General features: G+C 39.4%; 1 protein-coding gene across 5 annotated transcripts in view; it reads left to right on the top strand.

Annotated features, from left to right (window-relative positions):
• Nucleotides 1-14,348, top strand: part of LOC100185798 (coiled-coil domain-containing protein CG32809) — a 48,293-nt gene that overhangs the window by 24,862 nt on the left and 9,083 nt on the right. For all 5 annotated transcript variants that reach the window (XM_026835807.1, XM_018813181.2, XM_026835808.1 and 2 more), the window contains 8 exons: nt 1,493-1,691; nt 1,965-4,539; nt 4,634-4,792; nt 5,049-5,237; nt 5,536-5,762; nt 6,056-6,135; nt 13,120-13,279; nt 13,556-13,736. In XM_026835807.1, coding sequence (XP_026691608.1) covers nt 1,493-1,691; nt 1,965-4,539; nt 4,634-4,792; nt 5,049-5,237; nt 5,536-5,762; nt 6,056-6,135; nt 13,120-13,279; nt 13,556-13,736 — 3,770 coding nt within the window. The remainder of the gene's footprint in view (nt 1-1,492; nt 1,692-1,964; nt 4,540-4,633; nt 4,793-5,048; nt 5,238-5,535; nt 5,763-6,055; nt 6,136-13,119; nt 13,280-13,555; nt 13,737-14,348) is intronic.

Below are 14,348 nucleotides of genomic sequence, written 5' to 3'. Positions count from 1 at the left end.
TCAAGTAATTGACAGCGTATTATTACATGGTTAGATTAGACCGGAATGTTTAGTTTTGAAAATGTGGTTTAACTTCTGACATTACTAAAGATGGTTTTAGTTGAAACGTTTAAGATGAAAATCGTATCTTGCATATTCGCTGTCATGTTTGTCTTATAAAAGCGTTGCAGGTAATGGGATTTCAAATGTAAAGTTGTTGTCTTTTATCATTAGTCATATTTCGCACACGGCGATTAATATTAAATGTCATATAGTTAGGTCAATGTTATCTAACCTGGCCGATTTATTATAAGCAAACTGTCAGCGTGGTCATGGCTATTAATTATTGACAATTAATCATTTCATGCCTTAATTAAATCCAGAAACTAGTTTTACCTGGAATGTTTGAACGCTTTGCTACCATTGAACGGCTGTAAAGAGACGACAAGTCAATTTGCGTGGGCGAGTTGTTGACCGTTATACACGCCGAGATAAAAGTTATGAGATTTCATACACACTCCCCTATGTGTCATGTTTTCCACGAAGCGTCATTTGCGCGAAGCCAAAATTTCAAACTCCCACAAAACCATGTACATTATACTTCAAACATCATAAAACTATGTCTCACAAGGTTGAGTCTCCAAAAACTAATTTACCATGCCGAGGCTGTTTAAACAAACTGCGGTTAAAGCTGAAAAGCAACATTTCCGGCTCCCAATATAAGCGCAGTAATTGCATTATTGGCAGTGGTTAATGTTTCCTCACGCAAGGTAAGGTTGGTTGCTTTCATCTTAAGACGGCGGCCTCCCCACACTTCACCTCTCAAGGACTCAATTTCATTTTCTAACGTTGTAGTGCGTGAACGCAAAATTGGCTATTTTTTACTGAAATGTTAATGTCTTTAAACATCCGTTATTTGTTATGTTCTGTAGCATGGTTAACTCGGTATTTTTGTCATTGTTTTGCGTTAGTCTAATTTTATACTAGCCTAAAATTAAGAACCTTTTGGTGCACAAACACAAGGTGTTTAACATATTTTGCGGCCGTAAAAACGCCCGCATTTCGTCACTGTGCGACCAGCTGGCAAGCGAAGGCGCACCTGCTTGCAAAGTTCATGTACGCGATAAAAGGCTGTGTAAGCTATAGCATACCATCAAACAAACCAAGTATTTTATCAGCCGGAGTAAAGATTATTTGTTTACCTACAATAAGTCGCCTTGTACGCTACTTTGCTCTGTATTATGATACGTGGTCGTAAAGTCTGATATATTTTTAAATTCAACCGTCTTGTTGCAGAAATGTAATATAGTATACTGTGAAGTAGGAAAATACTCCGTTTTCTGTAAATATATATACCTTGTTTCCATACACTTTACTCCAATCTACTAATAACAAAACCAATCGTTTTGTTAGAAAACTTTAATATCTTTTTACCAACTACCAGGTTTATAATAGGGACCACTGCTGTGAATACACAAACAACCTGTTTAAGCTGTGTATCTCAAATTAACAGGCACCATTTACTTGGAGTATAGCGGAGAGTGTAGAACTGCCAGACTGCCGAACGAAGTGACAAGCCTTGATACAATACGAGCTCTCTTCGTACAAGCATACCCAGGATTGCTAACGATGCCAATGCTTGACCCACAACGTCACTCCATTTTATTAAAAAACAGGAAGACGGGAAACTACGATGAGATCGATAACGTGAGGTAGGAACTTAATTTATATATCATGGTTTGTTAATTGAAGAATATACTGTTTATATACTGCATGCTGCAAGTACAAATTGGCGTCTAAACTTTATGTTTTAACTGCCCCCCTTTCCTTTTTCATTTGTGTAATTCTTTTTGAATAATTCTGATCATGCCATTTATAGGCGATATATATGTATCTTTTATTATACAATTTGTTGGACAAAACCCATATATATAGAATACAACATAATATTCACTTATGTAATTCCTGATTTTATTATTCCACAGTCGCATCAAGGATCGTTCATTCATTCGAACTCGTCCGATCGGGGGTTCAGGTATTCCATTGCCTGGGACCAAGAAGCCTACAATCAACCACCCGAAGCCTGCTGCTAAACCAGTTAAGCCAATACCGGGCAACAACCGATCAAAACCACGGGTTACTGATGATGTAAAAATTGCAGAACGCAACCAAAAGAACTTGAACAAAAGTGGGATAAAAGCACCGGTTAAATCCCTGATCCGTCAATACCAGTCTGCACCTAGTTTAATAAAGCAAGCAGTGACCGGTTCAAACGAGATAAAACCTGTTCAAAGTGGCGAGGAGACTCAGGGTAAAGTGAAACCGCCTCCCCCACCGCGGTCCGCAAAGCCAACAGTCGTAGCACAAACAGAAGCAGCCCAAGATCAAGGCAATTATTCGCCTAACGGGACTCTATTATCAGGCAATGGGATTGGGGGTGGTAGTATACCACAGAAAACTTTCTCGTACGTTAAAAGCGGCAATGAGTCTCCAGTAAACCACCAACAACAGACAATCACATCCCCACCGCAGCATAGGGGCCTGAGGCAACCTACAACTTCCAGGCTTTCCCCTCCATCTGTTGAGAAGAAGTTTTCCTCCATACCAACGCCAGGGTCAAAGCCGAAGATCCAACTCCCTCCGAATCCAACAAAACCAACCGATGACGAACACCACACTAAGGAGAACGTGCCACGCCCAAAGACTCCCAACATACTCCACCAATCACCGCCCACCGTCACCAAACTTCCGCCTACGTCATTCGCAATGACGTCACCGAAAAATGGCGCTCAACGCCTTCCCCAACCAAAACCTTTCGGCATGAAACAACATACAACGCCAGCGAACCGGTTCGGTGCAAAACGAACGTCCCCTCCAAACGTCCCAAACAATAATCAATTGGTGCCGGAAACTGCGCCGGTCTATTCAAATATAAAGCGGTCAGCCTCACCGGAAAGAAGAGCTACAATAAACGGTACCGGTGGATCAGCAGGTTACTGCAGGGGTGGTAGGTCCTTTAAAGGCCACCAGCTGAAACCTGTAAATATTCCATCCGTTCCCGACACTGAAATAGCTGCAGCTTCTAACCTGGAAGCCAAACCTGATCTCAACGTGCCGGAGGTAGCTCAACCTGTAGAACCGCGGCAACCCATTTCATTACCCAGTGATACCAAATACTCTGCCATGCTACCGAACCCTTGTACCACAGATCAAGTGACGTCATGCAGCTCCTCTACGTCATCCGATGACGTCACCGACCCTGGAAAATCAAAGATGTCAACGAAGAAGGGATTGTTCGGGCTTCGGAGATTGGTTTCGAACCGAAACAAGAACCCACAAAATATTCCGAAACGAAGTCAAAGCGAGGAGCGACCGAAGACATCGGATCCTTCGGTAAATAAATCCGACCTTCATTCTCCATCTTTCAACGAGTCCTTGGCTTCGTTTAGGTCATCGTCCCCGGCTCTTCAAGTCAGCACGCCAGTGGTTCGATCTTCACCCATTATGAGCAAGTCTCCTGCCATACCGAAAAGTGATCTTCTAAATAGTTTGCTTACAACCAACAAGGAGACACCTGAGCCGAACACAGATGTTATGTCCACTTCCAGCTCGGATGACGACAAGGACAAACCTGCTCCTCACCCCATACTGGCTGGAGTGCTTAAAAACAACAACTTGGTCAAAAGCACTTCTTCCAGTTCGATTTTGTCCGACTCCGGCGCAAGTAACGTGTCTATGACGTCATCCATACGTACAAAGAAGGTTTCATTTCAAGACGACGTAACAGTTTGTGATGGTAATGGGATCAGTACGTTTAGTAACGGATTGCGAGAACCTGACGCTTCTGTAGCTGATGTATCGTTCGATAGGTCGATGGAACAATCGTTATCTGTCGACACGCATGAGGGTGCGGAGAATGAGCCAAAGCAGTGGCGACCGCCCTCTAACGGTCCGCCTGCTCGAAATGATTTCCAACAGGTGGGCTACAGAGCAAGACCCGCAACACCACACAGGTATGAACCACCACCATACCAACCCTCCCCTCTTGCATACCAAACCAACTCTCCTCGATCGCACCAATCAGCTGTGGCCGCTGCTATACAAAGCATAAGTGGGAATGCGGAAACAACAAGCAGTGCTGCAAGGTACATTCCAAGCCAACCTGAACATTTCTCGGTATCTTGCGCATCACCTGTGCCAGTAGTAACCAGGCAGGGGCACGAGGCTCCACACAAGGAGGAATGGAATCCTCTCCGACGACAATCCGCAGACGCAAGCTCTAACTCACCTTCAATTACACAGCGGACATGTCCTACCCCTGTGCCAACCGCCCCGCATAAGTTAGCTGAGGTACAAGTAGAAAACGAGCCTTCATATTTCCAAACAGAGCGAGCGCCATCTCGTTCTGAAACATTTAACTCCGACACACCCCCCTACTACGAATGCTGCGAAACTACGACGCCCGCCTCTGGCTCAATTACACCAAGTCAATTAAGAGATGCGTTAAAGACACAGGACGAACAGTATCAACATCCAGTCGTTGAATCTGCGGGCCCTGAGGTAAGCAAGTTTCACATAACATTATTTAGTCCTTAATTTTTACTTATTTTTTGGTTTTCTAAGTAACTTTATTAACACAATCATATTATTTTAGAATCAAAGTTCTGTCACATTTTCCTCTCTCCCTTTATCTGTCCCACCATCAGGGAACGTTTTGCCACAACCCGAAACCGATGTTACGAACAAGAAGGTCATGGCTATGGAGCGCCAACTAGCGAGTTTAACCGGCATGGTTGAATCCATTATAACCAGTGTAAGTGAAACCACAAATGGCTCTCATATTTTTACAGACATGACATTTAATTATAAATTCTAACATCACTGATTATGGTTTTATTTTTAACCCAAAACGTTTGAAATGAAAAATACAGGATGTTATGTTTGTTTTAAAACTCTTCATAGTTTTATATAGCTTTTCTATTTTATATTCTTACCAAAACAAGAAAATACAATTTATAAATAGGAAAAAAGATACGTTGAACACCGTTTTTAATTTTGCTTTATTACAGACCGACGGTGTTCAAACCAACAAGCCTGAACCCCCATACCAGAATCAACCAGTCGGTGGGAATCTCCCTAAAACGTCACACACCGTCCAACAAGTGATGACGTCATCAGAGATGGGACAACAACTCTTGAAGTTGAGGGAAACAGCTCATAATCTGAGAGATCAAATGACAGATCTGAAACGACAGCAGGTGAGATAATGTAAAACGACAAATACAAACTGTGGGTTCGAGGCCCGACGCTGCTACACTGCAAATTCCCCAAAGTAATACCAAATTTACGTATGTGATAATTCGTAAAGGAGCACGAGGTGTAAAAAACATAACAACAGTGTTATGACGTCTGCCGTTGCCCCGCCACGCTAGGATAAATAAATTACATTCATTCATTCAAATGTTACATTTTCTGCTTGCATTATCAATAAATATTCTGTCACTTCTGCTGCTCAGCATAACGTTATGTAACATTAATTCCTACATTTCTTTGCAGAGGATAAACATGGAACACGTGAACGACATTGTGAGCGAGAAATCCCGGGAACTGGCTCAGTTTATCGCTGTCACAGCAGGCGCCCAGCACCGACCGTTGCGTATACGAAGATTCCGACTTGACCAGCAGAGACACGCTTACTCCGAGGATGCTACGACCACGGAACGAATGCTGTCGGAGGTGGAAGCCGCCGTAGAAGAACTAAGGAATGAAGTCGTGGAAAGAAGGTATGTGTTGCTTGCAAACTGTAGTATAGGACTGTGGGGTAAGATGGAACACCTTTGCCAACTGTGGCCTAAAATCCCAGGTCCCATAGCATGCCACGCTGTGGGACCTCATCCATATAGAATAGAACTCTTTCGCTTTGAAACTTTTAGTTTAGGTTTAAGGTTTACGAATTACTAATCTTAGGATTTATTGTTTCATTTTTTCTTATAAAACGTTGGTATGTTACACTGAACAGTTTTTGATTAACATTTCGAAGTAACTTAACCCATATAACCAGATGTATTATTCACAGGTGCAGAGTTAACGCTCGTGAAGTCGAAGCTCTTGTTTTGCAACTCAGTCAAGCTGGAAGGACGGTAGCAAAGCTGAAAGGTTAGTTTACGAGTTTATGTAAAAATATTTAAACGAGCAGTTTCTAAAAGGTTAAAAAAAAGTTTCTAAAAGGTTAAAAATTGCAGTTTCCAAACAAATATAAAAGGGGTTTCGGAAATATATTTAAAATTGAATGAATGTAATTTACTTTATCCTCGCGTGGCCGGAAAACGACAGTCGTTATCACACGGGTTTAACACCTCGTGCCAGCTTACGAGTTACCATGTATGTTACTTTGTGGGTGAATTAAATGTTTAAATGTAATCATGCTGCAATAGGGTGTACAGAAAATAGTTAAGCCAATTACAAAACATATTTTAAATAAATAAATAGTAGTAAAAAGGTACAGTGTAAGCACCAAATACAGAAGTGTGATATATTTTTGGTTCAAAACCGGCGAAAGGTTACGTTTTTTTTTTCTGCTGAAATGAAATCAATAAAAAATAAAAGGGATTAAACTATAATTACATGGGTTGTACATTAACTAAATTAATATAAAGATATATAAGCCATTTGATATGTCTGATGTGCATTTACCAATCTATTGGTGCACGTTTCCGCTTAACAAAAGACCAATACACATCGATAAAGTACAGGCTATTATTTTAATTGGCGGAAATACGGTCGTATCGCAATTGTACAAATTGTACCCGTGAGACAAAAATAAGGTTTTATCGATTGCGTTTAATGCGTATAGTAGACGTACGAATTAGGAAGAATTGTGTGTTTAGTTTAATACATCAACGCAGCGATTAATTAAATCATATGTTTTAATGGTTTGGACTATTTTTACGATGTTTTATTTGATGATTGGTACATTATACTGGCTACTAGTTTTTCATTATTTGACTCAACGAGCAAAATAGAACCGAAAGAAATTTTGCGATGTTTTATTTTCGAATCATCGCATAATGTGCGTAGTACGGGTGCTGTAACTAAACTATCTTGTATACAACGAACTAGTATGTAATCAATCCTGGTTTAAAACTCTGATTCATACGCGATGTGTTAATTGCTCCTTACAGTAGCTGTTATGACGACAGAAAAGTTTTCTGTTGCTATATAGCGCATAGTATTCGTCACTCATTATTACGTAATATTATCTCCTGTGTGAGTTCGCTTACGTCAACAATACATGCAATAATATGCAGTTATATGTTTGGCAGCTTAGGAATCCTAATATAGTAATACTATTGCAGCAATCGTTGTAAATTACCGTACACGTGTAAAAAGCTGTATAGTATTGTATAAGCAATAGCCATATAAATAAAGAACACTGTAGCTGAGAAATACATTGTAGCAATAGAACAGTTTAGTAAAGTGTCATGCATTAGTGTTTACGAGATACAATTTTGTTTAAATCACAGTTTTAGGCGTAAAAAAGATCCTCTGGCGGTTGTTTGTTTGTGATCTAAAAGGACCAATGTTCCGTCTGACTTTAATATGTAGAATAGGGGAAGATGAGGCACCTTTAACACGTAATATCCAAATATCCTGATCGTGTTTTAAACAATTAGCAACGATCTATAGAAGTCGTGAGGATGCCGTTTTATAATTCTTTGAAGGTTAATTGTTTACTACCAAGTGGAACGAAAAAATCGTATGAAAAGCCCATCTTCCCCCACCCCACTATATCGCATTAGTAATACACCTAGTGGACTTAAAAACAGGAGTGCTTTAGTTCAAAGAATTTCTTGTACCCAGTGTGTGAAAAGGCCAGACAAATAGTTTACATTTTACGACGAAATATTGCATAGTTAATTTCCACTGATGTACGCAAACATGTTTAACAACCGCCTGAAATAACATTGGGCTGGAATTGTTATTGGACCACACAATTTAAAGGTTTTCCCGTTTCTTTTTTCTGTCAAATTAATCACACTACAATTTAATTCGTATTTAGTTTTTTCCAATACCCAATTTTACTAAGGTATTAAAACCGTTTTTTACCAATTTCTCCTAATGTCTGTTTATTTGCTAATCCATTTCACTGGTAGAATTATTCTAATATACGCAGAGCAACTTTCTTTCAAAGAAATATAACTCATTGGCGACCATAAATGAACAGATTATTTCAAATTAATCGTAAACTAAGATAGATATAGTACCGTGGGGTAAGATGAAACATTGTTAGCACGCAATATCCTATTTCCTGTAATCTTGTTTTTAAAATTAACATTATAGTTCTGCAAATACCCTTTGTTTACTATCAATGGAACAATAAAAGTGAATGAAAACATTTACCATCTTACCCCAACGTACTATAGTAGTAGATCACGTGAATTTGTTATTTAAAAATTCACAATCGTTGAGCGTAAACACGTGGTAAATAACACCATCGTGAATAGGGTTTCACGTTACGCAAATATTTCGTGTCTTGTTCGCAATTACAGAATCTTGATTTCACAACCTGTGTTACGACAGTAGTCTAAAACATAAATAAAACTGCGGTGTTCGCTATTTTTAGAAACACAAATCGCCTTAAGCTATTTTAAAATTCCCCTTTAGTGTTTTTATTAAGATCGTCAACGAAAAAAAGTAGCCATGATGACGTCATGGTCACGAGTCAGTTATGTTTCGCCCATGGAATGTACGGACATGGGCAGCAGAAGAAGGCGTTACGTACACGTTAAGTTAAGCAGAACGATGGCCCTTGAAGGTGCGCCGTCCGACTTACTGTTGTGGTTGTATTGAAATATATTCTGTGATTCAAGGAACATCTGTTCCTATTGTAAAGCGATGTGTTGTATTAGGCAAATGATGAGATGAAAGGGGTCTGATAAACGTAGGTTAAAGAATGGATTACATTAATGCACATCAGTGTACGTTGGATGTTTATGTTAATATAACGTTTTCTACATTTTACTTAAATTTTCAAATATACAGCGAGGAAGATCAGATTAATTAAAACAGTGAAGAGAATTGAGTTAGAAGCAAAACAAAAATCGTTAAAATTTATAGATTTGCAAGAAATCTTATACGCGTTTGCGTAGATAGGATTCAAGCAATTCGAAATATAGAGTTCACAATAAACGTAGTGCGTCAGTAAACCACGTATAGCCTTAGGAGGCAAAAAGTTTATTATTCTCCCACGGTGAAAAAGGCGCGCGCAGAATTTGAAAAAAACTATAATCTGAAAATGAGGTTTGGATTTCTAGGTAGAGTGCTACAGCACATGTATATAGAATGAAGTTTGTGGAGCTGAAGTTAGTTATCAATGTGTTGTACCATGCGTGCTTGGCTCTTGATAGTTGTAGCCTACTCAGTAAGTTTAACATTAACCGAGATTTGATTTACGGTATCGCAAGGCAGACTAAAGAGATCATAGCCATTCTATATGGTGTTGTCATGGTCAAGGACCTGCGATCTTAGGCCAGAGTTGACCCATTAATCCAGCATTGTATTTGCGCATTCTATTTTAGATGGGTGAGATCCTTTAGTTAAGGCCAGAGGATTTAAGTCAGATTTGACCCGTTACCCAAACGCCAATGTATAGAGTAGAAATTGCAATTGGATTGTGGAAATAATAAGACCAGTTAACGGTTGTTTGCGTTACTCTTTGACTAGTAGGTCCTGGTAGTTAAAGGTTTCAGACTCTTTCACTATCATGGTTTAGTGTTTACTTAATGTAGGGTCTGTGGTTACTTCAATACGAACGCAGAATTTTAACTTATTTGCATAAAACATTCAATAAAAACATGTCAGCCCATATGAAGTATATACGATAAATCTTAATCTGGTGTATTATGCCTGTAGATTACTATATCGCCAAATAAGGTAACCGGGCCGTTTTAATTATTAGCCAGACAACCCATGTGTGTAGTTAACCGTAAGAGGTAACTCTTGTGTACATTACCATTCGTGGTTGGATTAGCTTCGTTCAGTTTCGAGAGCTATGTAGTCGTACTTGTGAATGTCGTTGGGGCTCTTGAATGAATGTATTTTAATGATTTTCAGAAGAATATTTAAAATTTCTGGTAGGCACAAAATAGCCTGCGCGTACTCTAAATATAGACAGGGCACAAAATCCTCTCGGACAGCATTAATAGGAGAAAGTAATATAAGCTGGTACTTGGCTCCGGTAGTTTGTTTTACTAAGTTGCGTCATTGCAAAGTAGTGTTATCATTGTCATACAAGTACAGTGCAATAAAATCGTACCCCTGTACCAACAAATACTTTCGCAATTTCAATGCTCGTTAACTATATGATAGATCTTTAACCCTGAGGCTGTTGCGTAGTTTGCATAATCAACTACACGTTACTAATGTATTAGAATCGTGCGTTCCATCATGCTAGTACATATATAGGTTGCTGAGCTAGGTAGGTTGGCTAGCGTTGGACTTTAACACTATACTGTTTTGTTCATTTACCAGAGTAGCTTAAAGTGGTGTTTCAAATATACAGAGTGCTTGTGGGAGAGGATTCTGTTTATGTATTCGCCCTATTGATATTAAGAGGTTTAAGCGAACCAATAGCATTCTATGATCTAGGCAAAGTTGCTTTGTAGAGGATGAGAGATATTGTAAGGTCATATCCGGACATATACTTTTGTTAATTAAGCGTTTGATTACTACCTATTGATCTGCTGTGTAATGGTAGCGGCTTTACTGCAACGCGGGCTTATATTGGTCATGTAAGCTGCCGTTGAGTAAGAAGAGTGAATATGGAAGGCTAACAGACAGGGTGTAATGTAGAGAATATACCAACAAAAGCTGACTTGCATTTTTGACCAGAAAACGTTAAGGCAAACTGCTGATATTAATATAATGACGACTTCGTATAACGAGCAACCACAGCAGTCGTTCTTCCAACGGTTGCGAAACACACCGAAAAGTCTGAGAAGAAAATTGGAAAAATCTGCTGACGCTTTAATTTCAAGCAATTCTTCACCAAACCTTAAATTCACAGCGACCGGTGACGTTGATCAGGAGAATGGCACCCCAGAGTTTAATTGCAGGTGAAAATGGGATGGGTTTTTCTTGTTATTAATATTTTATTCCGTTTCCATTTTCTACCGTAGTGAATTGAAGTTGTAAATATTTAATACCTCTTACTATACAGGTACCTTGGCGAACGTACTGTGTACACTTTGAAACCAGATGATTGTTATGAATATGCGAAACAAGCTGCAAAAGATACAGACTCAAAATCTTTACGAAAAGTTGCTGTCAGTCTAAGTACCAAAGAAGTAGAAATCACCTTTAAACCTTCATCCCCGATCGCTAAGCCAAAGTTCAAATCAGGGGCGAGGTTTACGCCACCCACCGGATCCCCAAAAGTTCACAAAAAGAGCTTGTCCGCTTTCCCGTTTCGATCGAGCCAAGAATCAATACCACAGGCTATTTCACCGACCACTATATTTGATAGACCGGCAAGTGATCTACTCAGCCCATCATCTGGAAATATCCGACGCTCATACATATATGAGACAAACAATAACAACGGTTACATTGAGGAAGGCGACTTGGATGGTTTATACAGACCACGAAGTCGAACCTTTAACGGTGTAACTAACATGCACGAAGAAGATCATACTCCACCTGTACAAAAGATACCTCTTCACGAAATAGCATACTGTGTTACTGTACCGGAAATGCCACATTTGTTCGTGCTAACTTCACGCGGTAAAGAAGGTCTCTTATGTCGTGCGCTTATGTTCCAAAGGAAAGAAAAGGCACAAGCGCTCAAAAGTGCATTGGCGCAACAGTTTCAGTTGGCATACGTAGAATGGCAGGCGAAGAACGCGCGGAAACAACGCCGAAGATCTTCCCTTTCAGTATCACCACCTCCAGCTAACAATCCAAACTCGCACACTACAACGTCATTCAAATTTGAAAGTACAAACACACTTCCTAACTCGCCCTTAGACAAACATGTACACACTCCCTCACTGCAAGAAGTACACGAAGCAAATGATGATGACGTAGATGATTCTGATGACGTCATGACGCAAGAGGAAGAAGCCATACACAAAGAGTTTACGAGAAGAGCTTCGTGTCTACTGAATCCGGAACAATTAACAGTAGCGACTTAAAAGTGTCGATTTTTTATCTCAAATGTTCCTATGTTGTTGTTTACTTCAAATGTGTTGCTATTATACCTTGTTTTAAAACTATTTCAATAGTATGTTGGGGTAAGATGGTCCAAGTTTTCATGCTCTTTTATCTTCATGTTCGGTAGAAAACAAAGATTATTCACAGAATTATATTAAAAATACGATATGTGCTAACGTTCCATCTTACACCACAGTGCTATGTTACTCAAAAAATATGCAATTTGGTGCGCTCGCTCTCGGTTTTTTTCCTTTTTAAATTCCGGCTACGGTTTCATGTTTACTACCTGTTGTTGAAAGTTCGTCTTTGTAACGTGAAGTTCTATCGTTTCGATGAAGTACAAAGTCAACCTCAGCAGATCTTTGTGCATTATTATTGTATATATACATACAGAATTTGTCGTCTATTCTGGCACAAAAACTTTTATTCAAACGATGTTTCGTCAATGGCAGACGAAACGCGGGAATAAAATATACTTGTTTATACCAGAGGAAACACGAAGTCTCCATAGCCTATATTATGCCTGGTAGCAGCAGTACCAGAATCGTAACTGATATAGTTATAACGTAGCTAACATCTGTAAATAAATAAGAGACGATATAGAGGAGCGTCTTACTTAAAATACACCGCATTATAATATACACATAATACGGGGATTTATCACTTATTATAACCGCTTGCGAAAAGAGATAATTAATTTGGTTTAGCAATAGCAGCCCACCCCTGATAACAATTAACGCATAAACACCTAAGTTTAATAGCCGCGCATTACAAGTGACGGTCTTTCCCGTATCTTTGCTACAGATTTCAAAGGTATAAGTATAAAATATGTATAACTAACCCCTTGAAAAAAGGTTTATAAAACCTGTATACTGTTGTGTGTATCCCAAAGCAGAGCGGTATATCACATTTTAACCCGGTGTATTCCAGGTTCATATCCTGCTCTATGTGAAGAGATACGAACCGTAGGAGCAGGGGAAACGGAAGTCATTTACGCTGAAGAGAAGTTCGTTGAAGCGGAACCGACACGGTTGGATGAACAGCTGAAACGATGTCGGCAACTTACTGCAACACTTTTCACTCTGAAAAAGTAAAGAATATAAAAATAATACGTATTTACCGAATTTACCTAGTTCTTATGGCAATTGAACTTCGGTTATTAGCTTTTTTAATTGCTCCAACCTATAGTGACCCCTTATGGGTTGTCTAAGTTGTCACCGTTACATTAAACAAAAAATCAAACATCATCACAAATTTACAACTCCTAAGTGGGCACGAAGTGTATGAAACGGAACACATGTGTTATAACAATCGGTTTACATACAAATTACATTCGATGCAAAAACTAAATAGAAGTTGTTTCCAGGTTGGCTACAGTTCAAGAAGCGCGCAGTAAAACTCCGACTTCATTCGGGGCAATTCGTCCGAACACACCGAGTCAACTCGGGGCTCGAAGAGGTGAAGATCCGAATGCGAGCCGAGGAAGAATGCTCGAGGAAGTTCGGAGGACTCGGGTCGATCCTGTAAGAAGAATGGAGAGCATTCGGGTAAGGTTATATTAGTTTAACATTAGGATTTGATTCGTAGCTTTGGTTGGTAGTAGATTTATTAATCTGACAGTACAATATAGTAGGATGGGGTAAGATGGATCATATCGTCCTAATAAACAAAGAATATTTACAGGATTATATAACCGTAGCCACAACCCTAAAAGAGCGTTGTTAATTGTTAAAACACGAATATAAAACTTGGTATAGTACTGGCTAATAATATCCATCTTACCCCGCAGTACTATATATCTTGACTTAGAAAATTGTAAAGCTGTTTTAAAATGTGAGTATTTTTTGTAAATCATGATCAGTGTTAATTCTGTAGACTTTATGTGTAACACATAACTACACCTGTCCTGTCACACATTAATGTCCCACTGTGTTTAATACCCAATGTATTGCTACTTTTACAAGCAATATGGACAGCGGCGCAGCTACTTAAAATAGAGGGATATAAGTGGCGTTTTAAACTCTTCATTTTTTACGAAAAAAAAGAGAGTTCGCTATCCTATAAAGCCCCTGGCTGCGCCACTGAATATATAAGCACGTTATGTTTCCACACACCCTTTATAATCAAACCCACCACCGTAATCAGAGCCCGCAGCACTT

The sequence above is a fragment of the Ciona intestinalis genome, chromosome 9 (genome assembly GCF_000224145.3).
Source record: "Ciona intestinalis chromosome 9, KH, whole genome shotgun sequence".
NCBI classification, from domain to species: domain Eukaryota; kingdom Metazoa; phylum Chordata; class Ascidiacea; order Phlebobranchia; family Cionidae; genus Ciona; species Ciona intestinalis.
This window is presented reverse-complemented; position numbering and strand designations above follow the sequence as displayed.